At 35.2% G+C, this 27,252-nt stretch overlaps 1 protein-coding gene and 1 long non-coding RNA gene across 2 annotated transcripts in view; both read right to left on the bottom strand.

Moving 5' to 3' along the window:
- The window catches only part of LOC126968733 (transmembrane protein 205), a 69,815-nt gene extending 57,700 nt beyond the window's left edge, over nucleotides 1-12,115 (bottom strand). Inside the window, exon 1 of the mRNA XM_050813836.1 lies at nucleotides 11,833-12,115. Coding sequence (XP_050669793.1) covers nucleotides 11,833-12,068 — 236 coding nt within the window. The 5' untranslated portion in view covers nucleotides 12,069-12,115. The remainder of the gene's footprint in view (nucleotides 1-11,832) is intronic.
- Nucleotides 1-27,252, bottom strand: part of LOC126968782 (uncharacterized) — a 559,194-nt gene that overhangs the window by 381,728 nt on the left and 150,214 nt on the right. The gene's annotated exons all lie outside the window — the stretch shown is intronic.

The following is a 27,252-nucleotide window of genomic DNA, read 5'->3' as shown; positions in this document are numbered from 1 at the left end:
TGTCTGTCTGTCTGTCCGTGTATGTCACAGCCACTTTTTTTCCCGAAACTATAAGTACAATACTGTTGAAACTTGGTTAGTAGATGTGTTCTGTGAACCGCATTTACATATTCATACAAAAAAAGAAAAATAAAACAAATTTTAGGGGCTCCCTATACTTAGAACTAAAACTCAAAAATTTTTCAATAATCAACTTCATCAAAACCCTTACGTGTGGGGTATCTGTGGATAGGTCTTCAAAAACGATATTGAGATTTTAACATAATTTCTTCTAAACTGGTAATATGTGTCCCCCCTGTAACTTCTAAAATAAGAGAATGATAAAACCAAAAAAAATTAAGTTTACATTACTATGCAAACTTCCACCGATTGGTTTGAACGAGATCTAGTAAGTAGTTTTTTTTAATACGTCATAAATCGTATTATCATTAACTTAATTGAAAAACACTATTGTTAAAACATCGATTTAAGTTACAACGAACTACAAAAACTTTTCTGTTACATGCTGCTACGGAACCCTCCATGGGCGAGTCCGACTCACAATGGGCCGCTTTTTATACGCTTTATATTAGCTTCACCTGTATGTTTGTATGTATGTTTTTATGTTTGTAACCGACTTCTTTGGGCGCGATTTTAACCCACTTTAAACGGCTAGATTTCGTTCAAACTTTGTAGATTTATCGAGGACCGATGACATTACACTAATTTGACTAAAAAATGAAAAATATAAAATAAATTTAAATTGAAAATAGTGTAAAAAAATATATTTTATTGTAAAAAAAAGCGTGGGGTGTAGAGGTTATTATTTTAATAATATCTTAAAAAGCACCCACGCTATAAAGCGTGCTTTTTAGTTTTTTTTTAACTATTATTTATTTTAAATGTGTAACACTCGAGTTATTCAAAGACAAAGATATGGATTATGAAGTCGTAAATGTGCATGACAACAGTGAAGTACTGCAGTATATAATTGTGTACGTACATAATATAACCCGCACGACCGTGTAAATATCGCGAAGCCTGGCAAGAAGCCGAGAGAGTAGATATTAATAAAAGAATTCGTTTGTTTTGTCATGTTATGAGCTAATTCACTTAACCTAGCCGAGATGCCAACGATCTTCAGCATTTGGCAAGTTTTATGAATTGACACTTATATTTTTTGGGTATTTTGGCATATATTATGTATTATATTTATGGGATTCACAGGTTTAAGTCTGAGGATGAGATCCCTCCAATGCTACGTTATTTGAGTCATATGCAATCACTGACCTGTATAAATACCACTGGACAGGCGGTCCCATATGTTTGACAGCAAATTTTTTGTGCCTATTTGACTAGCGCCACTCGCGAGCGTCCAGAGAACTAATTTTGACGTATAATACAAATGGCTGCGAGAGAAGCGTATAGTATTCTGAAGTATTATTGCGTTTTGAATTAATTTCGGTCGTATTCCGTGTTATTTATACTTTAGGAATCAACGTAATAAAATACACAATTTTTATGTAAATAGTTTCCCAATTCATGTTTATTTAACTGAGGTTGTCATCACTAGTTATTGTACCGCAGACTCTCGCTACATGGCCAACAGCGCCAAAATGGCGAATATCAAGTACAAAAGCACTTTGACAGCCGCCAGACCAATGGTTAATAGTAGAGGTAAGTGTATGCAATAGTACTGTGACGTTTAAGTTTGAATAAATAAAAAAAAGGGTGGCGAAAACTTAGCACTTCAAAAATTGTATTCAAATACTAGCTGACCCAGCAAACGTTGTATTGCCGATATTAAAATCGCGATACAAAAGTAACTGTTATCGTAGATGGGTGAAAATTTTAAGTTGTATGTATTTTTTAATGCTGACTCATAATCAATTTAAAAAATAAATAAAAAAAAAATGACAAAAAATAAAAAATAAAAAATTCGTGTGGACCACTCTAACATTTAGGGGGATGAAAAATAGATGTTGGCCGATTCTCAGACCTACTCAATATGCTCACAAAATTTCATGAGAATCGGTCAAGCCGTTTCGGAGGAGTACGGGAACGAACATTGTGACACGAGAATTTTATATATAAGACTAGCTGACCCAGCAAACGTTGTATTGCCGATATTAAAATCGCGATACAAAAGTAACTCTTGATCGTAGATGGGTGAAAATTTGAAGTTGTATGTATTTTTTAAGGCTGACTCATAATCAAAGAAATTTGAAAAAAAAATGACAAAAAAATTAAAAAAAAAATCGTTCTTTTCGTTTAGTTAGGCCACCCTTAACATATAGGGGTATGAAAATCGGTCAAGCCGTTTCGGAGGAGTACGGGAACGAACATTGTGACACGAGAATTTTATATATAAGATAATGCAAATTCATTTCTGACTTCATAAAGTCATGAGTGATGATCTAAAGAATGTCTGATTCAAAGAATAGTATAGCCACAAAATTTCACCTGCATAAAATGTACTTAAACATTGCTCACGTAAAACTTTGCTGAGTGTGATAAAACGCGAACTTGACTTTTTGCTTTTGGTCTTGGATTTGACTGTCTTAGCTTAAACACACAATAATTTCAGCTGTCAAATGACTATAAAAACGAAAAAAAAAAGATAATGCTAAGATTACACTCAGCTAAGTTTCCCGCAAGTAAAGTCTAAGCAATGACTAAATACCCTCTATAGATCTAACGGCCGTTCCCAATATTCAGTCTATCTCCACTTGTGGCTTCTTGAGATAAAAATCGTAACTATCGTAGACTTTTCTGTCCCAATAAACTTATCGACGTTAACTCACCTTATCCGTACACGCTGTCTGTCAATGGGAGGACGTATAGCTTACCAGCGATAGAAGTTTGTAATTCACGCGTCTTAATATAATGCGATAAGAATGACTTATCGGGTATATTGGGACAGCTTCAGATTATTGACAGCTAATAATTACTGACAGTAGAATGTAGTAATTTATCTCTATCTGTAGATAGTATATTGGGTACGGCCGTAAGACGTAAGTGGCATAGTGGAAACACTACGTTTACCTACGTCATATTTAATTCCCAGAATGATAATGTGCAAATTGGGCAAAGATAAATATTATCCACCTTCCATGATCAATCGAAATCTATATAATTCATTAATATTTATATAGGAAGTATACCAATATATCTTCTCAAAATAAATAGATTCTGAATAGGTTAGCCAATACAAACAAGACTACTTAAAAACAAACCAACCCGCCAATACAAACAGATAATCGCAATATTATAAGGTTTGCGTCACGTCGCATTTGACGCACTAAAGGACACACTATCGCAAATTTTACGCAGCACTTCTACGAATGTTGACTTTAGAGATATCCGCACGCTATTATAGTATTCTCCAGTTCCGCAATAGTTTTGTCAAAACAAAAGGAAAGACCGAAATGTATGTATCTATTTGAATTTATTAAAAATGTCTGACTTTCAAGAAGTTTTTGAGAGCGACATTATTAATTAACCTTTCTAGTAAACACAACGTTTTAACCACGGTCGAGTAAAATAAGAAACACTCCGTGTCCCCTTATATAACAGCACCAGAACAAGATGGTAAACGTGTAAGTACATAGATCCACCACACACTTACACTAATACAAGCCGATCGGCCGCCATTATTAGATTTGCTATCGTCTGTGACAGATCAGTTTGCGTCGCAATAAAATATTTAAAAAATGCCGTCGTGGATTGTGAAAAAGTGTAAAAACAATACTATAAACGTATTTGTGGATATATGATTATTTAAGGGAGAAAAAATTGTGTAACTGGTATGCCCCGTAACCGCACATACACTAGCATAAAGGTGCTTCACTTGCTAATATCACGGCGCGGAGTCCTTCTTTTTTTACTAGTCCGTGGTATTAACTAAGTTGTTAAGATGTATGTCATATCTATCTTCAAGGCATGCATTGGTTTTAAAGAGAGTGAGCACGTTATAGATCTCAGCCTTACACGCTTACAAGTTTCATTTTTCTTTAAATAAAAAAGGCTTCTGAAACATGTCCAATTTGTGAACAGTTAAACCATTCAGTTGTTTTATGGAACTTTTACAGCAAAATACCGCGTGATTTTTGTTGAAATGTCTTTTAACATTGCTTGATAGAAACTATCTGGTATAATAACTAAAAATATGATGAAATTAGAGAAAGCAGTTAGATTGAATGAATAAATAAAAGATAATTTCCGATCAGTCTTTTAAAGCGCGGTCATACTTCAATATCCACAAACATCGGTTTCATAGACAGTCGATAACAATATAACGCAATGAAAATATTCCGACGCAAAAAATACATTACAAAAAGAAGGACTTAAAGAAAAATTTGAACCGAATAGAATATTTATATCTTATTAGAAATATCCCATAAAAAAATTGGAAGTTGCTTCCCAAAAATAAACTTTTAAGTCAAAAATAGCTATAACAACATTCTTTTTTAAAATAATTTAATAGAATTAGCACTTTTCTAAAACTTAAACCGAAGAATTTTCCAATTGATTATGTAAATTTTTAATGAACAAAAGAAAATCAGTAAAATAAATACCCATTTGCACCTTAGCCACATTTCCAACACAAATATAGTATAATATAATATAAACCTAGTCAGACCGCGCGTTAAATATAATATTTGAAGGAATTTATTGACCTTTGATTGTTTTATTATATTTCATATGCATCCAAGTATATTTGAACGTGCTAAACGGATTCACTATTGGTTATCCTAAGTGAATCGGCGCTTGCGCAGCGTTCTGACAATGCGTATTAATTTACGTGTAGCAATAGATTGCTTATAATTAGAATGATTTGAATGAATGTATCTGAAAGCTATTGAAACAAGCTATAAGAACATGTAAAATAAACCATCTTATAAACAAGATTCTCCTTTGCACCAGTAGGTTCCTTTGCACCGGATGCCGGCTAGATTATGGGACCACAACGGCGTCTATTTCTGCCGTGAAGCAGTAATGTGTAAGCATTGCAAGCAAGGGCGCCGTAGCTAGTGAAATTACTGGCCAAATGAGACTTGACATCTTATGTCTGAAGGTGACGAGCGCAGTTGTAGTGCCGCTAAGAATTTTTGGGTATTTCAATAATCTTGAGCGGCATTGCATTATTGCAAAAAAAATAATCAAAATAGGGATCAGAACTTGGTGAGGGAGAATTATGCTGTACGGTTTTCGTGTATCTGAAGAATCTAGTGCACTGTCGATTTAGGAAGGTTAATCATATAGAGAAGGTACCTATTTAATATTTTTGCCGTTACCAATATTCAGTCTATCGCTTACTTGAGATAAAAATGGTAACTATCGTTGACTTTTCTGTCCCAATAAACTTATCGACGGTAACTCACCTTACCCGTACACGCTGTCTGTCAATGGGACGACGTACGTGATATAAAGTTTGATAAGAATGACTTATCGGGTATATTGGGACAGCTTCAGATTATTTACAGCTAATTACTGACAATAGAAGGTAGTAATTTATCTCTATCTGTAGATAGTATATTGGGAACGGCCGTTAATGATTCTGAAACAGGAATAAGCTTCATATAATAAATAAAGACATTAAACAATTTCCGACAACCAAGGCCATGTAAATCCTTTCCAATAGATAAAAACACGTAGCGAATTATTGAAATAAAAACCAGCAGTACGCTTGAATGATAATAATTTAAATACTTTTTGCAGCTGCATTGAAATTAATTAGTTAAGCCCCAATGAAGTACAGCTGTTGAGGCGTAGGACACTAAAGTATGATGCAAATTTAGAAATCTATATATATAAAAATTAATTGCTGTTCGTTAGTCTCGCTAAAACTCGAGAACGGCTGTACCGATTTGGCAAATTTAGGTCTTGAATTATTAGTGGAAGTCCAGAGAAGGTTTAAAAGGTGAACAAATAGGAAAATGCTGCTAAATTAAATAAAAACAACAAATTTGTTTTTCCTTTGATGTGTCCATACATAATTTCTATGAGAGAATTTATTGACGCACGGTTTGACAGTTCTGCTGTGAAACAATTTCATTACGACAGCAGGGTGCATATTTTACGAAGTAATTTTTGATGTTATGATATATTATTGACAAATTCATATAAAAACATTATTTTATTTATTATATACAGAACAACGTCTGTCGGGTCAGCTAGTTATATATAAGAAATTAAATTTAAATAAATATTATTTTTTAACCTAATAACTTTTCTTACCTGATTGCTTTTCTGCTGCTATTATCTTTATTAAAATGTTAGTTATGTATGTTTTCAGAATGTATTACCTACGTTTTAGATTCAGGATTGGTCTCCGCTGCGGTCCGACTAGATACCGCACAACCTAAGACTAAGAACAATAGATTTTTTATTACGGCAACTATTAGATGCTTGTGTGCGTGGCATCTTGACACTCAATGGCATCTTTCAAATTTTGTAACATACGCTTCGTGTTATTTTAGATTGAAATTAATAAAATACAAAATATGTACTGATGATATGTGATCACAGTGTCTTTCTTATTTCTTGTAGTATTATTTTTACAAAGTTTTCCTACGCAACCCGGCATTTTAGTTTTAATTATTAGCAAAGTTTAACAGAACATGTGACACGTCACCGTTGAACACTTTGCGACTACGCCTGCGGTATCTAGTATTCTAAATGCATTAGTTACTTTTGGTTCAAGTATTCTAGTGTGTAGTAAACGCGTAATTTGAAGTCCATGTCTACATTTTCTTATATAATTTACTACATACTTCACTAAGCCGTCATCTTAACTAATTACGACACATCCCTCCATTGAGTCGCAATGCGGTTTTACGAAATTTGATAAGTACGTCATAGTCTATGACTTATCGGATGTTATTGACATGCAGATTGAAAGATATAGAGCAATAGGAGACTGCTTTTTTTTCACAATTGGAAATTGATTGTCTATGACCAAAAGAGGTTTGATTAGTAGCGGTATGTAGTTTAGCAGCCGTTTTCAATAACCTATCTATTCTTAGTTCAACTTACTAGAGGTAGACAAATCTATCCTTTTACGCTTACTTACATTTCAATAACCTTTCGTCTAACATCTAACCTATATTGGACATAACTATGGTTAGATAAGATCTTGTCAATGAACGGTGATAGTAATTTATCTGTAACTAGAGATACGTTATTGAAAACGGCCGTAGGAGCTAGACATGTTGGATAGATCTAGTTATCTCTAGATGGGGTAATAAAGATATTTTTTTCCCACCTTGATGAAAATCTCGCTTTTAGACCCTGGTACGAGGGACAGAAGTGTCATCTTGTCGTGAAAGAATCGGCCTAAATCGACTGAAAGTGAGATTTTCATCAATGTGGGAAAAAATATATTCTTCGTATGCGCACCACGTGAGATAAGTAGGACATTGCCACCCGCGATTGTATATCGATGATATCTAGGGATGATAAGATGAGAATGACCCACTTTACGTTATATAGGTACTATTATTGCCGCAGCCCATATTCTTTTGCAAGACCTGAAGAATCAAAGGAGCATTGCCGTCATTCTATACAGATTCTGATGCTGATTTTGCAGGTAACCATGTCTTATTGGAAACATCGCGCAAGGAATCTAGTCATACAGCTCTTCGGAACACTCTCACCAGTGGGAGGCTCCTTTGCACAGGATGCCATGAGGATGAAAATAAGGGGTGAGACGAGCAGGACGTTCAGCTGATGGTAATTGATACACCCTGCCCATTGCAATGCAGTGCCGCTCAGGATTATTGAAAAAATTCTGAGCGGTACTACAACTGCGCTCGTCACATAAGTTGTCAAGTCTCATTTGCCCAGTTATTTTACTAGCTACGACGCCCTTCAGACCGAAACACAGTAATGCCTTCACATTACTGCTTCATGGCAGAAATAGGCGCCGTTGTGGTACCTACCTATAATCTAGCCGGCATCCTGTGCAAAGGAGCCCCCCACTGGTGTGGGATGAGAGCCGGCTTGAGATATTATCAAATGATGACACATAGTTTCGATGTTGTCCATGATATTTGAGAGCTGGGAGGTGAGCAGGAGAGAGGATGAAGGAAAATTTTTGTAGCTATAGGCCTACCATTTTTTATTTGAGTTCAATACAACGTGTTTATAACTTATATAAGCTAGTATACAATAATAATAATAATATTGACACATCTTTACACAAATTATCTTGCCCCAAATTAAGCATATAGCCTGTGTTATGGGTTACAGGACAACGATATATTTAATACAATATACTTACTTAAAAATACAGTACCTGGACGACCGAGTATTGCTCGGATTTTTAAGAAGGCACAAAACTTGAACAAAAACAAACTAATACGACATCTGGATTCGAATCGAGGTCTTCTGCTTTCCTGATCACCCAATGTCCCATCTGAGCTATTATAGTCTTGTACATAGTGGTTAAATTTACCTTTGTATTCTAATGTCATTGTAGCAGTTTCTCATTAAAACACGGATAAAACTACAATTTTTTAAACCGAAACCCACCTAGATCGATTTCTCGCCCCCGATACTACCTGTATACTAAGTTCATTAAAATCGTTGGAGCCGTTTCCGAGATTCAGATTATATATATATTTATATACAAGAATTGCTCGTTTAAAGATATAAGATATATACATACACATAAACAAAAAACATCAATATTCATCATATAAATGCTTGCACTTACCGGGATTCGAACCCGGGACCTCTAGCTTAGTAGGTAGGATCGCTAACCACTCGGCTATACAGGTCGTTAAAATACAAAACAATATAGATACAAATACTCTGCCAAGGACAGGTTCAGTTCTTGTTATTAATTGAATGCAAGATATTTACAAAGTAAAGACGAAAAATGCAAACAACGATTTTCGTTTCCTGCTGTTGTAAATAGTGCTGCATAACATTGTCTTAATGAATTATTTTGTTAAAATTTGTTTTACCTTTAACAAATTTGTTATTTAAAGGCATTAAAGGCATTTATTTTCTCAAAATTGATTCCTTTAGAATTCTTTTTGATATCATTTCTAATATACTAGATACAACTACGGAAGAAGCGGCGCAAGAAACTCTCCCAGCATTCTTTTTTTGCGATCTTTTCAATAAAATATACAATATTGTACTGTCATTGCTATTGCTATAAAATTATCATAAACTCGACCCAGGCTGTCCGATGAATTAGATAATCAGCTGTGGAGTAGTAGGATTTACTACGGAGCCATTTTTTTAATAAAACATTTGAATTTATTTATAGATAATGCCTGAACAGTGGCTGGGAATTTATTATAAAAGTGTTTAACATTTACCCTTAAAGCTATTATGTATCTTATGAAGCCTACTAGAATTATTTACAAGCAATCCCTTACTTTTATAATAATGAAAATCACCATTATAAGATTTAGGGTTGTAATTATTATAAAGGGTTCTCACGATATATATTTTATTAATTTGGTGCTGATATTTCGATCCAATTGCATGTATCGTGGTCGCCAAAGAAGATGTTAATACTACGTAATAAAAGTCGGGACTGCCTGAGTAAAAAATTGAAATAATAATAACTACAGTATCGCGATTGGCGATAAAGTATAACCTGGCTAAGTTTGAAAGCGAACAGTTGCTTAAAACGTAGTGGGTTTTGGCTATCTCCGTTTTTTACAAGATTATAGCCGTCATATGTCAATCTATCAATGACGTTTCATACAATCGTGGGTATCGCTTTTTTCTTAGAGAGTTTTGCTTGGCTGAAAATATCTTTCACGATATTAAACGAAATATGCATAAGTATTAATTATTATTAGATACAACCTAAGGGTTATACGAACATACCAAGATATACGGATGATAGGTCATTTGGACAGTTGTCTTATTTTTTAAGAGGGCTACGGCGTATCCCTAGAGACGCGGGTTCGAATCCCGCATTGTTCATACATTTCGGTACAATTTAAATTTGTGTGTAGTTTGTCACTACAGCTATGACTACAGCTGGAACTAGATTGTAATAATTTTATAGCGATAGCAATGACTGTACAATATTGTATATTTTTATTGAAAAGAGCGCAAAAAAAGAATGCTGGGAAACTTTCTTGCGCCATTTGTTTCCGAAGCGGTAGTAGTATCTAGTAGTTATTAGAAATGACATCAAAAATAATTCTAAACGAATCAATTTTGAGAAAATAAATGCCGTTTATGCCTTTTTATGGCTGAAGTTAAGTTTCAAGGTTATCAAACTTTCTTAGTCTGTAAACGTCATCGGCCGCTCGAGTGGCTGAAAGTACAACTTCGGTGTGCCCCGACCCCGACTTGTATTTAATAGATTGTTTCAAATAAGTTTTTAATGAAGTTGATTTCACCATGCATGCTTTCAAATTGTGTCATGTCCGGTGCCTAACATTACATTTCTATTATATACTAGCTGACCCGACAGACGTTGTTCTGTATATAATAAATAAAATAATGTTTTTATTAATTAATTTGTCAATAATATATCATAACATCAAAAATTACTTCATAAAATATGCAACCTGCTGTCGTAATGGAAATGTTTCACAGCAGAACTGTCAAACCGTGCGTCAATAAATTCTCTCATAGAAATGATGTATGGACACATCAAAGGAAAAACAAATTTGTTTTTTTTTTTTTTTTTTATTTAATTTAGCAGCATTTTCCTATTTATTCACCTTTTAAACCTTCTCTGGACTTCCACAAATAATTCAAGGCTAAAATTAGCCGAATCGGTCCAGCCGTTCTCAAGTTTTAGCGAGACTAACGAACAGCAATTCATTTTTATATATATAACATATATATAAAATTCTCGTGCCCCGGTGTTTGTAACCAAACTCCTCCGGAAAGGTTAAACCAATTTGATTGAAAATTTGTGTGTATATCGGGTAGGTCTGAGAATCGGCCAACATTTTTCACACCCCTAAATGATATTTTTATTTTATTATGATTCAGCATTAAAAATACATACAATTTTCACCCGTCTACGACCAATACCTATTTTTGTATCGCGATTTTAATATTATTCTATTCCATCCACAGATATGCAATAGAGTTGCAAGATGGCAATCGAATATAATGATTATTGTAGTACGATAAATTTTATGTACGATATATTTGGTAGGTCTGAGAATCGGTCGTCAACTATTTTTATACCCCAAAAGTTTACAGATTCATTTTTTTTTATTACTTTATATGGCAATACAACATTGGCTGTTTCAGCTAGTAAAATATAATGCAAACATTAATAACCTTACATCTTATTGTTACATCGTTTTTTTTGGTATTTTAATCATGCGGTTATTTAAAAAATAGTCATTCGGTTAATCAAAAAATTCAAAACCTTTTACAGAGTCGGTTTCCTGTGGTTATTTCTAAGTGCAATATTTGAGTCTTAAATATAGATGTACATCAGGTAACAAAATATATTGTAAAATTAATGAACTTTATAATTAGTCAGATAAGCTGTTTCAATATTAATTGGATTCTTAATATTATATTTCGTTCTAAAACCGATACATAAATTTATTATTAAAATAATAATTTAAGTAGTTTTATCGTAAGTAGTACAATTGAATTTTATTACATTTTAAACGGTTACCTAAGCCGGAATTAACATATGCTACTAGATTTAAAGTAACAAGGGCTTAAATAGATCTGTATGTATGTCTGTGGCAGAGTAGTAACAGTATGGATTCCGTGAAATAACTGTGATAGTTCTTGAATGACATATGTATGATGCTCGTGTTACTGAATGAAAGTACTACGCTGTAACGAAATTTATAGGTTAAATTGATAAAAAAAAATTGAAATGAAAGTACTCACACATAAGCCTTCGTTTCCTGGAGACGCACCATTGCCTCTTTGAACAAATCGTACGCAACTTTCGTGTATTGCGTGGAAACGGCCAACAAATCGGGCTGGTAGGCGACCTCGCTCTGTTTCCTCTCATCGCTGGGGTCTGTCACGATGTTGTGTTTCTTCTTCATCCTCTCCAGGGTCTTGTTCGGCTTCGCTGGCTCCTGGACCGGCACAGCGTCGCGAGTACAAACATTGCACATGATTACGTCCGCGTAGTATCACAAATGACTGAGACTGAAGCAGCTTCGAGACACGAATATAACTCGACAATATCCCCACCGCTAATCGCTATACGTCGACTGACGAGCGCTGATACATCGATAAGGAGTAGCAAACACTATCGACTCTTATCAAGATAAATGTAACAAAAGCAGTAAGAGAAAAGAGGAAACTCTTCTCTGTCGATTAGAATTAGATTCGGAGACAATTTTCAAGCTTAGAAGCCATAGATATAATAATGGTTTAGCAGATGTGTGCTAGAACATTGAGTATAAAAGATTTTGATGTAATTTCTAATATAGACACTACTAACCGCTTCGGAAACAAATGGCGCTCTGAGAGAGAGAAGAAGAGGCGGGAGAAACTCTCCCAGCATTTTTTTGCGTTCTTTTTAATCAAATATACAATATAGTATTGTGATTGCTATTGCTATAAAATAATCATAATCTAGTCCCGGGCTGTCGGATCACTTAGATATTCAGCTGTGGAGTAGTTAATAGGATTTACGACAGAGCCATTTTTTTTATAAAACATTTAAATTTATTTATAGATAATGCCTGAACACTGGCTAGGACTTTATTATAAAAGTGTATACATTTACCCTTAAAACCATTATGTATCTTATGAAGCCTACTAGAATTAGTAAGTAGTAGTTAACACTAGCGACTCTTAACAAGAAAAATGTAACAAATGCAGTAAGAGAAAAGTGGAAACTCTTCTCTGTCAATTAGAAGTAGATTTGGAGATCATTTTCAAGCTTAGTAGAGATAGCTTTAAGAAAATTTATTGATGCAGGCGTTACTTTGCGGAAATCTCGCCAACACGTCCTGAGGATTGTTTAAAGACAAATATTGGCGGAATTATCACTAAAGAAAACCCAAATCATTCGTATAATTATGGATTTAATAATGGTTTAACAGGTGCGTACGAGAAAATTCAGTAGAAATAAATGCTTTAACATAATATGTGTTGAGACCGGTGGAATAGTTCGGGATTGCAATGGCTGAGTATATTAGGTAATAGACATTTAATATCAACATGTTAGGGGGTCCCCCTATAGGCCAGTGGTTAGTGAATCTGCCTACTGAGCTAGTGGTCCTGGGTTTGAATCCCGGTAGGTGCAATCATTTATATGATGCATATGAATGTTTGTTTCCGAGTCATGGATGTTTATATGTATTTATGTATGTTTAAGTAAGTATATTGTATTTTTTTAGGGAATAGGAGGACAAACGAGCGTACGGGTAACCTGTTGTTAAGTAATCACCGCCGCACACAATCTCTTGCAACACCAGAGGAATCACAGGAGCGTTGCCGGCCTTTAAGGAAGGTGTACGCGCTTTTTTGAAGGTTCATTCCACAGCTTTGTAGTACGTGGAAGAAAGCTCCTTGAAAACCGCACTGTGGAGGACCGCCACACATCCAGATGGTGAGGATGATATCCTAACTTGTGGCGTGTCGTGCGAAGGTGGAATTCGGCGGTATTAAATATATTGTTGTCTTGCACCCATAATACAGGCTATGCCTAGTTTGGGGCAAGATTTGTGTAAGAGTGTGTCAATATTATTACTATTAAATCTGATCACGTGTTCAGGCTATTACATTAAACGTCAAAAATCAATCATTTATCAGGCATTAAGGAGTATGGACTGACTTCACCTTATCATCATCTCCTCAATACTTGAGCGCATTAATCATGTTCACGCATTAGGCGTTCATTTACTAATTTTAAATCTCGTTCAGGTCCTTTCGGACGCTGAACTTGTAAACTGGTTTTCAAACAAATATCAACCTAGGTCTAATCAATGTAAGTCGGGCAAATGTCGTGAGAATGTTTCATCAACAAAGCCTCGGGGAAATCACTTTTCGTTTCGTAGACGCAGGTAAATATATCATAATCAACAGCCGGAAAACGTCCACTGCTGGATAAAGGCCTCAAATTTGACAAATTTGCCTACAATATACTATATTTTTATAATATTATTTACTTTCAAGATAAAAGTTGATTGATGATTTTCACCACTACATATTATAAATCAGTCTCTCTGTTTGTCTTTTCGCTATAAACTCAAACCCCCTTATTCATAATAGTCTGCTAACTTAAAGCATTGATAATTCTCACTCTGTCTTCTTCTATTGACCTAAATCAGAATAAGAAAAAACACTCCTAAGCGACTGTTTAAAGTTAGCGGACCATTATGAATAAGGGGGAAAAACGACAGCACCAATTTGCATGCTGTTTTCACCAATGAATAGCGTGGTTCTCAAGGAAGGTTTTTGTATACAATTTGTAATGTTTTGTATACATTTTTGAATAAATTAATGATATTTTTTGGAGGTGTCAGAAAAAATAAGCCGTCTGGGAGTGTTCAACTTAAACGCTAACTGAGCCCTTTGAGATATAACAAAATAATGTATGGTGGAATTGTGTATCTTATATCGGTTTACAGAAAAGTCCGCGATGGCGTATGCTATACTATATCCATTTTAAAAAATTGTCAGCTGTATCGCTACAGATATACTGCTATAAGCATTTCGGTGAAGCGAACTCACGAGATTTCAGCCATCCAAAAAGTGTCAAATATATAGTTGACATCACGGACTAGTAAAAAAATGAGGACTCCGTGTCACCTTACATAACAGTGTAGCACCAAAACAAGCCGATTAACGTGTAAATATATATTCCCCACGCACACACTTACACTACTACAGTCCGATAGGCGGCCATTATGAGAATTGTCATCATCTGTGACAGATAAGTTTGCGTCTCAATAAAATATTTTGAAAACGCCGTCGTGCGTTGTGAAAAAGTGTAAAAATGATACTATATAAGTATTTGTGGCCATATATGATTATTTAAGGGGTAAAAATCGTGTAACTAGTATCCCCCGTAACCGAACACACACTAGCATAACGGTGCTTCACTTGCTAATATCAAGGCGCGGAGTCCTTCTTTTTTTACTCGTCCGTGGTTGACATATATATATTTTTTATTATTTATTTATCGTGTGCACCAGTCATGAGCATGTTCGATATGAGATCCCATAAGATTTTACCCAACCAAAAAAATTCCCAACGCTATAGAAGTTTTCATTTCAAAAATATTCGCCACATCATGCAATGCCAAGTTATAGAACTGGGAGATCAAACAGTTATACTGACAAATATATGGCTTTACCACGTCTATCAACGGTATCGATATATTTTTGTATTAAGGTTTCCAAGAAATGTTGGTTTCAGTCCTACTGCGCTTCTTAGAATATATCTGTGCTATCGTTTACAAGTATTGGTGGCGCATAGAATTTGTCCTGCGACTAGCGGCCTTACAAATAAAATTTGGTATACAGTCACACCTGAGAATAAACCAATAATATGCAAAATGTTTACAAGTAGACATTCATTTTGGAACTTGTGGACACTACGGTCTTCTTGGGTATCACGTTAGATAAAAAGCTTCAGTGGGGTTCACATATTGCCCATCTAGCAGATAGACTCAGCTCTGCGGCATATGCCGTTAGAAAGTTTAGAGAGTACACGAATGTTGCGACCGCTAGATTAGTGTACTTCAGTTATTTTCACAGCATCTATCTCTCAGTATTTTACTATGGGGTCATGCTGCTGACAATGATATAGTGCTTGCTCTGCAAAAGAGAGCTGTTCGTGCTATATATCAGCTTGGTTATAGACAGTCTCTCAAAGAAAAATTTAAAGAAATAAATATTATAACTGTTCATTTTCAGTACATATTTTATGAAATTTTAATATACGTTCACAAAAATCGTCACCTTTTTGCTCTTCATAGTGATTTTTGTTATTATAACACTAGAAATAAGGGATTGCTTGTAACTAATTTTAGTAGGCTTCATAAGATACATCATTGCATTAAGGGTAAATGTATACACTTTTATAATAAAGTCCTAGCCACTGTTCAGGCAATATCTATTAATAAATTTAAATGTTTTATAAAAAAAAATGGCTCTGTCGTAAATCCTATTACTTCACAGCTGAATATCTAAATGATCGGACAGCCTGGGACTAGATTGTGATTATTTTATAGCGATAGAAATGACTGTTCAATATTGTATATTTTTATTGAAAGGAGCGCAAAAAAGAATGCTGGGAGAGTTTCTTGCGCCGCTTCTTAGTAGTATCTAGTATATTACAAATGACATCGAAAAGAATTCTAAAGGAATCAATTTTGAGAAAATGCCTTTTATGCCTGCCTTTTATTGGTTAATAACGTTTCCCGTGTTTATTTGCAAGGCTGCATGACAATGCGATCGGAAAACTTCAGAATTATCCTTAGAATTAGCGTTAATATTCTGAGGAATTATGATTGTATTGACAGTGTTGTCAGCGATTTACGGCCGTTTTCAATAATGTATCTCTAGTTACCGATAGACTGCTATCACAGTTTAATGACAAGATCTTATTCAAATTCAAATTCAAAAACACTTTATTCATGTAGGTCACAAAAATGACACTTATACATGTCAAAAGTCAAGATTTACATTTTAGTTGTTTTACAAATCATTTCAATTACAATATATGCAAAGTGACGCAACTAAAATACTCAAAAGTCAAAAACTGAAAGGCTTACATGAGTAAGTCAAAAAAAGAAAATTAATACTTATAAACACAAGAGTTATTGAGATGTATGTATAGTAGATGCATCAATCCACACATACCGTAAATAAATAGAGGCATTATGTGAGCATTTCATAAAATAAAATATATAATAACTTTAACTTTAAAGGAAATAATAATAATAAAAAAACACATCAAGCAGACCTACTAACAAGATCATCCAGCCCCCACGAGTAGCACCCGTTCACGAGCATGACGCATGGACCAGCCATCGCCTCCCTCGACCATATTTTAGGGAAGGGAACGACCCGCCCCACGTCGCCGCCACAAGCAGAGGCATTTAAGCGAGCATGACGATACCTATATATTCATAGTTACGTCCACTGTAGTTATATTATTAGTTATAGTCCAACGATATCTGTCGATGGGTTATTGTAATTTAAAAAAGCGTAAAAGGATAGATTTGTCTACCTCTAGTAATTTAAACTAGATAGATAGGTTATTGAAAACAGCTGATAGTCGAATGCTATCTGTCGATAGGTTATTCTATGTAAGTAAGCGTTAAAGGATATTTGTGTACCTCTAGTAAGTTAAAGTAAGGATCGATAGGCTATCGAAAACGGCCGATAGTCAACATTTTGGCTATTCTTGGTTTATTCTAAGGTATTAATTTATACCAAGTAAATATAAACTGTAAAGCCATAATAGTATAAACTCTCAAAACACCATTTTAAATAATAATAATAATAATTGACACATTAATTAGCCCCAAATTTGGCATGTTAAGCAATGGATGCCCAACAAATATATCTATATATATAAAAATGAATTGCTGTTCGTTAGTCTCGCTAAAACTCGAGAACGGCTGGACCGATTTGGCTAATTTTGGTCTTGAATTATTTGTGGAAGTCCAGGGAAGGTTTAAAAGGTGAATAAATACGAAAATGCTCGGAATTAAATAAAAACAACGATTTTGATTTTCCTTTGATGTGTCCACCGTCGTTCAGAAATCAAATTAATAGTTTAAAATGAATAACTAATTACAATTTTTATATTTTAACTTTCTCAGGAGGTCAAAACTAAACTTAATTTTAGGTAACTATAGATCTTTACACAAATAAAATTTGAAAAACAAAATCTTATAAACGATGCGGGACTCGAACCCACACCTCCGCCGTTCCGTGCCGGTGCTCTAACCAACTGACCGTTCGAGTAACGGATCGCTATAAAATCTTGTAATTGTTAAAATCTTATATATAAAATTCTCGTGTCCCGGTGTTTGTTACCAAACTCCTCCGAAACAGCTAAAACAATTTGTTTAAAAATTTGTGTGAATTATAAAATATATGTCTGACAATCGGAAAACATCTATTTTTCATACCATAAACGTAGAATAATACGAGGAATAAATTATTTTAAGGATTTTTGCTTGGTTAGGCCAAAGAAGTATGACTTCTTACGTGCATACATAAGTAGAAATACATTTTTTTATTACCTAAATTGGCAATACAACGCTGCTTTGCTGGGTCAGCTAGTTATAAACTAGAATATAAACATCCATGACTCGGAAACAAATATTATAAATTATTAATATTCATCCTACGTTGGCACCTACCGGGGCTAGGTGCCCCGGTAGGGCGGTGGCTCAGTCAGGATGAGTTGTCGAAATACACCTATCGATTAGTTTTCATAATAATATTAGTGTAAAGTTGAAATAATTTTGAGTTATTTGTTGGTAATGACCGCCGCGTTGTCTGCGTGTATAATTAATATGTTGATAAGATGTACCTAATAGTTATAATTATTGTTTTTTAACTATAAGGTTAGTATTTTCTTTGATTAACGCGAGTGTTACACATTTAAATAAAACATTTTTTTAAAGGATTAAAACGCGTGTAATTGTAACGGTTATACGTTAGATGTTTGCGTAAAACTTACATTTTTATTTTAGTTCAACCAACGTTTCAAGACCTTTCCAGATCTCGTTTTCAGGGGGACTGCAGATGAAATGAGTCAAAGTTGTCATTATGAAGTTGAGCGCCTTTTTTTTTCTCGGAGGTGGTATTTGCTGTACACAGATGGTTTTTGGCAAAATTTACTGACAGTCCTCTTCTTTTTTATACCTGTGTCCTCTCCTTTTTGTAACTACACATACCAAATTTAAAAAAGTGTTTTATTTAAAAGCTATAAGGATATTGCATGAAGTATAGAATCACACGACACCAATGGGAGGTTTCTTTATACAGGATGGAGGCTTGATTATTGGCACCACAAAAGCGCCTTTTTCTGCCGTAAAGCAGTAATGTGTAAACATTATTGTGTTTCGGTCTGAAGGGCGCCCTAGCTAGTGAAATTACTGGGCAAATGAGACTTAACATCTTTAGTCTTAAGGTGACGAGCGCAATTGTATCTTGAAAAACCCAAAAATTCGGAACGGCACTGTATTATAATGGGCAGGTCGTATCAATTACCTTTCAGCTCAACGTCCTGCTCGTCTCGTCCCTTATTTTCCAACTGACATTTCAAGGCTTTTTTTCACACATAACCAAACATGGAAGACGTTACTTACTTGCTTTGTGGGCATTATATTTGTAATTTTTAGTTATCATTCGTAGGCATACTATAACATGGTTCGTCATGTTCACTGAATGGCAATGCTTGCGGCGGCGTCGTGTGACGAGTCATCTCCTTCCCTCAAATATGTGCAAAGTGAACGATGGCTGTTCCATGCGTCAATTCGTGAATGATGGCTGGTCCATGCGTCAATTCGTGAACGGGTGCTGCTTGTGGTGCCAGGTCGATCTTTTTTATAGTTAATAATCATTGTATTTGTTGGATGCAATACTTATTATGACAATTATTGCGACCTTGAAGTTCGAAGTTTGAGTTCTTGGAATCAGTGTCCTTCCGCCGCGACCCGCTCTTGCCTCTCGCTTTCTCACAACTCAAGCACATCTCACCTATATAAATAACGTGTTTTTCGTCGTTGAAGTAGGTTGTTTTTTGTTAAAAAAATATTTTCTGATTTTTAGTGACTTTGAAGTACACTAACTAGCATATGTGTATAAATAAGATTCGGCCGAGTATCGTTAATTTGCTCCTTAGAATTTAAGAGTTCCGTTACTTTGTCATGGATTCCGTAATCAGAACCTAACCAAACTCTCACCAAACTATCTTTGAAGTATATCCTTTCCAATAAAAAAAGAATCATCGAAATCATTTGACGCGATATTGAGTTATTCGTAAATTTATCATCCACTTTGCTATACCTATGTATAGCAAATATAAGACTTTTATGGTTTTCTCATGGATGCCACTGTCAGATCTGGACCAAATACATTGGAACCACACGGGAAGCACCAGCTTTCAAATAAAAAAAGAATTATCAAAATCGGTTCACCCAGTCGAAAGTTTTGAGGTAACAAACAAAAGAAAAACATACCGACGAATTGAGAACCTCCTCCTTTTTTGAAGTCGGTTAAAAATATATCCTACATTTATTATTTTTCGTAGAATTTGCTAAATAATAAGTAATTGATTTGAAATTTTTGCTAATATTTAGTTTATTTTATTAAATAAGTAATAATTTATTTTGATGGACCGACCGGAATAAGTTGGATGAGGGCAGCGCAGGACCGATCGTCGTGGAAATCTTTGGGGGAGGCCTTTGTCCAGCAGTGGAAGTCTTCCGGCTGATGATGATGATTGATTAAGGTACAGTATAGAAACTTGATACTCTAAAGTCTAGTCTAAGTAAACAGTAAGATTTGATGCGCATATGCCGGTTGAGCAAAACATGATGCATACTTTATTGTCAACAGATTTGTTATCGATAAATGTGTAAGCGAAAACAGCATGCGACAACAAGTGGCGTCGACGTGTCGTAATAAATAATACAATGACGAATAGGTTTCTACCCGAGTTTGATTAAAACAATATACAATATTTAGATTAGGGTTTGGTCTCCGCTGCGATCCAACTAGATACTGTAACTACTTAAGTACAATAGCTTTTTTATTACGGCATCTATTAGATGCTTGTGTGCATGGCATCTTTCAAATATTGTCACATACGCTTCGTGTTATTTTACATTGAAATCAATAAAATACAAAATACTTACTGATGTATGTAATCCCAGTGTCTATCTTATTTCTTGTAGTATTATTTTAAGATTTTTTGGTGAAATTGCCCAATGAAATATCCTTAAGAATTTTTATAAAATACTAGTTGATACCCGATACTGTGTCCGCGTACACACATGACTGAGCAGTGTTCACGTAGTGCTTATAAAAATAAGTATTTCTTAAGACTTTATATTAAATGAAGATATAGCAATTTTTTTATATGGCAGCCCAGTGTCTGAGGATTAAAACTTATAAGACTAATTGACATCAATCCAGTATTCCGTGATGCGGATACAAATGAAAACCTCTCTCATTGAGCGAAGCGAAGCTGAGCGGAGCTCCCACCGGGTGACCCCAATTGATTTCTGTGTTAAATTATTTCTCGGCCATTTCTTGACCGATTTTAAAAAAATTTGACTCATAGAAAGCTTTCGAAATTTTCTAGATTATTATCAAATAGAATTTTGAATTTCGACTTGATTCAATTATTATAATTAAAAGAAAAACAAACATGATTTGCAACGGCATTGCGGCATCCTTGTTTATTTATATAGATAATAAGATATCATATTATATTTAGTGTGTATAAAATTGTGTTGTTTGTTGCGTATTATTCCATATTTACCTCATCAAGGCCACAGTCACACAGAGAATTATCCCAATCTTAAGTTTTGCTAGAAATACACTATAATAGTAAATCTATGCTCCATTATATGATGTTTTAAGTTATCAACTCAATCGAACGTGAATATTTGCAGAAAAGTTCTTAAGTTTTCGCGTTTAACACTAAAAAAAACCCCATTTGTCGTATCAGCGCTCTTCGACAATACTTCCCTTACAGCCTCGCCTAGTATTGGGTCTCGAAATCTCGAGCGATTGCCAATTCCGTGGTCATCTCCATGGCAAGGCCAAAATGGCTTCGAATAAACTGGGCGTCATTAATAGAGCACGGCAATACTTCAACCCAGCCCACATACTAGCGCTCTACAAAGCGCAGGTCCGGCCACACATGGAGTGTTGCTGTCATCTATGGTCTGGCGCACCCCAGTATCAGCTCCATTTGACCGTGTGCAACCGCTTGCTACTTGAAAACCGAACAGGTAAGGTTTATTGCATTAATGTGCGTGACAAGCTATGTCTTACACTGCGTGCATTACTCAAAATAGAGGAATAACTGTCAACCTCCTTCCTTGCGACGTTAGATAGCTGTCACAGTCAAGACGTATAAATAATATAAGGTTCTTTGTTGTTTCTTATAACTATTGAAATATTTCTTGCTCACCAATCGGATCCGAGTAAGAAGGGGCTATAGTAGCGGCGCCTTCCACTCGGATCCGAGCAAGCGTTCCGTTCAATTTTTAGTAGTTAGTGAATTACCGGCGTTTCAGGCGAGTCAATGTTGCTTTGTGCGGCAACTCTGGCAATATAGTCGACTTTCGAAAACGAGTATTATTATTGGTATTACAAGAAGTATTCGCCTTAACTAGGTTCCCAGCTATTATTTTTATTTATTTTGATGGCAGTGAATGTGTTAAAATATGCCTGAAAGACCGGTTATTACTAGATTTAATATCTTGTATCACTAGTTCATTTGAAATGTCATTTAAATACCTAAATAAACTAAAGAAGACAGGTTTATTTAGAACGAATCTGAGTAGTGAATCATAAGATTTTTTGGAAGCCTGCGGGGTAAAGTACCTATAAACGGATTACCCACTTGCAGTTGACGTAAATAAAATCTAGGGAAATGCATAAAAAATGGGGATTTTTATAGTAATATACATACTTGGTTAAATAGGTATATATATGCATACCGGTATCGAGCAAATGTAGCAGATACGACGTGGTAGAATGTGTCTTTGTGGGTCCAAATCTATACTAGTAAATTGAGACGCTTTTTTCCTTCGGTTATAGGTAGGTATTATGCGCGCTGTGGTCTGAAAGAAGATGTTTGACAATGATTGAGAAAGGAATGCTGAAATGATGAATTTGGCGTGGAGCGAATGAGTGAAGAAAGAATGACTTATCAAATAGTATTCCCTTAGATTAACGAGTGTTACACATTTAAATAAAACACTTTTACAGGATTAAAACGCGAGTAATTGTAACGGTTTTACATTAGATTTTTGCGTAAAAGTTACATTTTTATTATTTTAGCTAACCCGACGTTTCAAGACCTTTCCAGATCTCTTTTTCAGCGTAACTGCAGATGAAATGAGTCAAAGATAGTATTTGTCATAGTTGTTATTATGAAGTTTAGCGCCATTTATTTCCTCGGAGTTGGTATTTGCTGTACACAGATGGTTTTTGGCAAAATTTACTGACAGTGTCCTCTTCTTTTTTGGTATGTGCAATTATGGGTTTTAATTTAGAGACTATTGGATACCAGGTGTTACATAATTTGAGACCATCTTCTCTATTGAAATTTGGGTGTTTTTTAATTTCGATGGCTTCACGTACCAGTCTTGGGAGAAAATAGGGAGAAATCTATTCGCTTTTACCAAAACTTTTGGTTGGTCGAACCGGATGTAGTGCTTAGGACGATCTGTTATGTGTTCACATACAGCTGACTTAGAGTGAAAGATCAAACACAGACGTCACTCGTCGTCGGGTTAACTAAAATAATAAAAATGTAACTTTTACGCAAAAATCTAATGTAAAACCGTTATACAGTCCGTTATTTAATCCTTTAAAACTGTTTTATTTAAATGACTTATCAAAGTCGGTCGCGCGAGACCTCGTAGAACATTTGTCGACCAAGTTAGGGATGTTTTGAGCAAAGGAAAGGTCGGAAGCACCCCGGAACCGGCGAGCATGTATGAAATGAGTATGAGAGACAGTAATGAATGTAGAGGAAGTGCGTGAGGTTCGTACGGATAGAAGCAAGTAGCATTCTGTTATCTCTGCTGACCCCGACGAGAAAAAGGTGTGAGCGTGTGTGTGATACAGCAAAAACTAGTTAACCGATCGGAAAAATACTAAGAGATGCAGCCCGTTTTTCGGAGAAGAATGTTTGTTGGTGGATTTTTTATCCGAAACCTATATTTTTTGAGTGAGAAATACCCATATAGTCGCAATGCAAATAATTTAATGACATTTCACTAGATATCAATCCATACAATGAGCGGGCGCGGGGTACCCCATTTGTATGGCATACAACACTTACCGTGTCAGCACTTGTGTCAAGTATAATAGTTTGTAATTATTTACAAAGTTCATATACATTCTGTTGTTACGTGAAGAACGCCTTTAGACAGGTTGGATACATCGAAATAAAATCTAGATAAATCGAACTGTCTCTCGAGTAAATACTGCACGTGTACAAAGTCAAATAGGCAGATAAAGAAACTGAAAAGCACTTTAGAATCACGGACTTCTAAAAAAAGAAGGACTCCGCGCCCTGATATTAGCAAGTGAAGCACCGTTATGCTAGTGTGTGTGCGGTTACGGGGGATACTAGTTACACAATTTTTTCTTCCTTAAATAATCATAAATGGCCACAAACACTTATAAAGTATCGTTTTTACACTTTTTCGAAACGCACGACGGCATTTTTAAATTATTTTATTGAGACGCAAACTGGCACAGACGATGAGAATTCTCATAATGGCCGCTTATCGGCCTGTAGTAGTGTATGTGTGTGCGTGGGGGCTCTGTATTTACACGTTAATCGGCTTGTTTTGGTGCTACACTTTAATGTAAGGTGACATGGAGTCCTTATTTTTTTACTAGTCCGTGTGCACATCGTATTATAATGAACGAATGTAGATATTCAGCTGTGGAGTAGTAGGATTTACGACAAATATATAAGCTGTCTTCATATTATAACTTTTGCGAAACTGCTTTGAGTATGTTCTACAGATTTACACACTCTTATGATTATTCTATAAGCTTTTCTACCTATATAACCAGGGGCCCAGAGGAATATATTTAATGGAATTAACATTATGTATTTATTTTGTCAGTAAATTACCACGTCTGATCGTGCCCTACTTATTTACATGTATGTGCAAGGCTGGTCACGTGGTCGGGATCTTCGTGGTTGTCCATCTTTTGTGCGCGTTATACACGACAGCAAGTAAACGCAGTACCCTAGGCAAATATAAAAATAAAATAAAAATAAAAAAGCCTTTATTGCTGTACAAATTAGTTAGTTACTAAAATAAAGTAAAAAAGTGCCTCTAAATACTTTCGGCAAACGGTCTTTACTGTGGTACAGCTTGTCTTCCGACAAAGGCCTCCTCCAAAGATTTCCATTCTGTCCTATCTTTTGCTGTACGAGTCCATAGTTGCCCCGCTATTTTCTTGATGTCGTCTTCCCATCTCATAGGCTGTCTACCTCTATTTCTTTTGCTATCTAGTGGTTGCCATTCAGTTATTAGTCTTTCCCATTTCTCTGTCTTTTCTCTTATCATATGACCTGTCCATTTCCATTTTAATTGTTTGAATGTTTTGTATGCATTTTTAAAATTTGTCTTGTTTTTAATGGCTTTTAATTTCATACGATCCTTTCTTTTAACTCCTATTGTGCTTCTTTCTATTCCATTCTGACAAATTTTAATTTTGTTGGCTAGTTGCTCTGTCAATGCCCATGTCTGACAACCGTACAATAAGCATGGTAGTATGCACGTATTAAATACTTCCTTTTGTCTTTCATAGGCATTTCTTTATTCTTCATTACTGAATTAAGTGACCAGTATCGTTTCCACGTATTAACTATTAATAACTAACTAGGCAAATATATGACGTCATAAATGGCCGCCATATTCTACTGTGAGCACTGGCGTTTTAGAGGTAAGGTACTCGTAGTACTTTGATCACGTGATCAGTCAAAACCACTCGAGTGCCTAACGTTTTATAAACAATATCTACAGTTTAATCCCAAATATTTTTAATTTGACAGTACTCCAACAACAGTTTTTTTTAATGAACTAGAAAACTTTAATACACTCATTTGAACACTGCGTCAAAATGTGCGGCTAATTGTATACGGGATTGCGTTCCGTTTTAAATAGTAACCATAAATGACTATAAAGAAACGGCTTCACATTATACTAAATTGACGTCACACTGTACAGTGGTTGCAGTGCATATTGGAAGATACCCAAAGTCTTTATGATAATACATTATAAAAACGTGGCGCTCCCGGCATGCGCGCGCGACAGAACCGCTTCGTTTGATAGCTCCTCCCTGACTGAGTACTGACTACTGACCGCTCGGCGCTCGCCCGTCATCCGATCTCGACTGCACTAGCACCGCACGCTGACGTTCTTGACTACAACTTAAATTAATGTGCACAAAAGGTATATTAATAAAAAAAAACATTCGTATGAAAATTAGACTAATAAATTGTTATTTTGTTTAGAGTTCCAGAAAATAAGTTAATAGAAAACAGTATTTATGTTATTTATTCAATTCATTTCCTATTAAACTTGCTTCGAGATATTTAAACTAATGACAATTTCTTGTACGCATAAACACCGCTTAAAATAGAAATTGTCATATTAAATGTTATGATTCCAAATGAAATCTCAACATTTTACATAATTTATCGATACAAATATCAAATGTAATCCTATTAATTAACATAAACTATTCATGGAGGAGTACCTAACTGCTTTAAATAAATATATTTTATGCTTAGGTAAAGGATTGGTCTCCTCTGCGCTCGGACTAGATACTACCTAAGAACAATAGCTTTTTTATAACGGCAACTATTAGATGCTTGTATGCGTGGCATCTTGACACTCAATGGCATCTTTCAAATATTGTAACATACGCTTCGTGTTATTTTAAATTGAAATTAATAAGATACAAAATACTTTTTGATATTATTACGGCAATAACTTTAAAATGAATTAACAGATTTTAACGTGATTTCAGTTTTTTGAGAAACACAAAGAATCTTTGAGTTTCAATTGACCGAACTCGGAATTTCGAAGTTTTTTTTTCGTTAACGATAACTCACGAACGAATCATCTGATTTTGACCGGTTTAGTGGCGATCGACGTGGATTTTAGTACGCTTTTATTAGCTACATACGTATGTTATGGTTATGGTTTGTAAAGTGGCTTTGATCCAGTTCATTTCAGCCCTGTTACACTGCGACCAATGTGATCTATTGTGATAGCCACTGTTAACTATAGCTCACTGCAAACATTGATTCTTTTCATGAATCTTATTATGTCTTTTGCAGTGGGCTGACGTATCTCAAATGGTTGAAGGATTGGACTTCCCAAAGAGATGCTACGTTTACGCATTAAAGGACCACATTCAGAGAGAATGTGTAGCGGGGTTTCATCTGCACTATTACAGAATCTACACGCTCTGCAATCTGAGACCTAAGATTGAGAGGTGTTTGTTTAATCTGCAGTGCCCCGTTAATGTCCTGGTTAATATGCGTAAGTTTTCTCTACTTAGCCCTAGTGCCTCATTCGCAGCCTTTTTGTTGAAG

The sequence above is a fragment of the Leptidea sinapis genome, chromosome 16 (assembly GCF_905404315.1).
Source record: "Leptidea sinapis chromosome 16, ilLepSina1.1, whole genome shotgun sequence".
In the NCBI taxonomy this organism is placed as follows: Eukaryota; Metazoa; Arthropoda; class Insecta; order Lepidoptera; family Pieridae; genus Leptidea; species Leptidea sinapis.
This window is presented reverse-complemented; position numbering and strand designations above follow the sequence as displayed.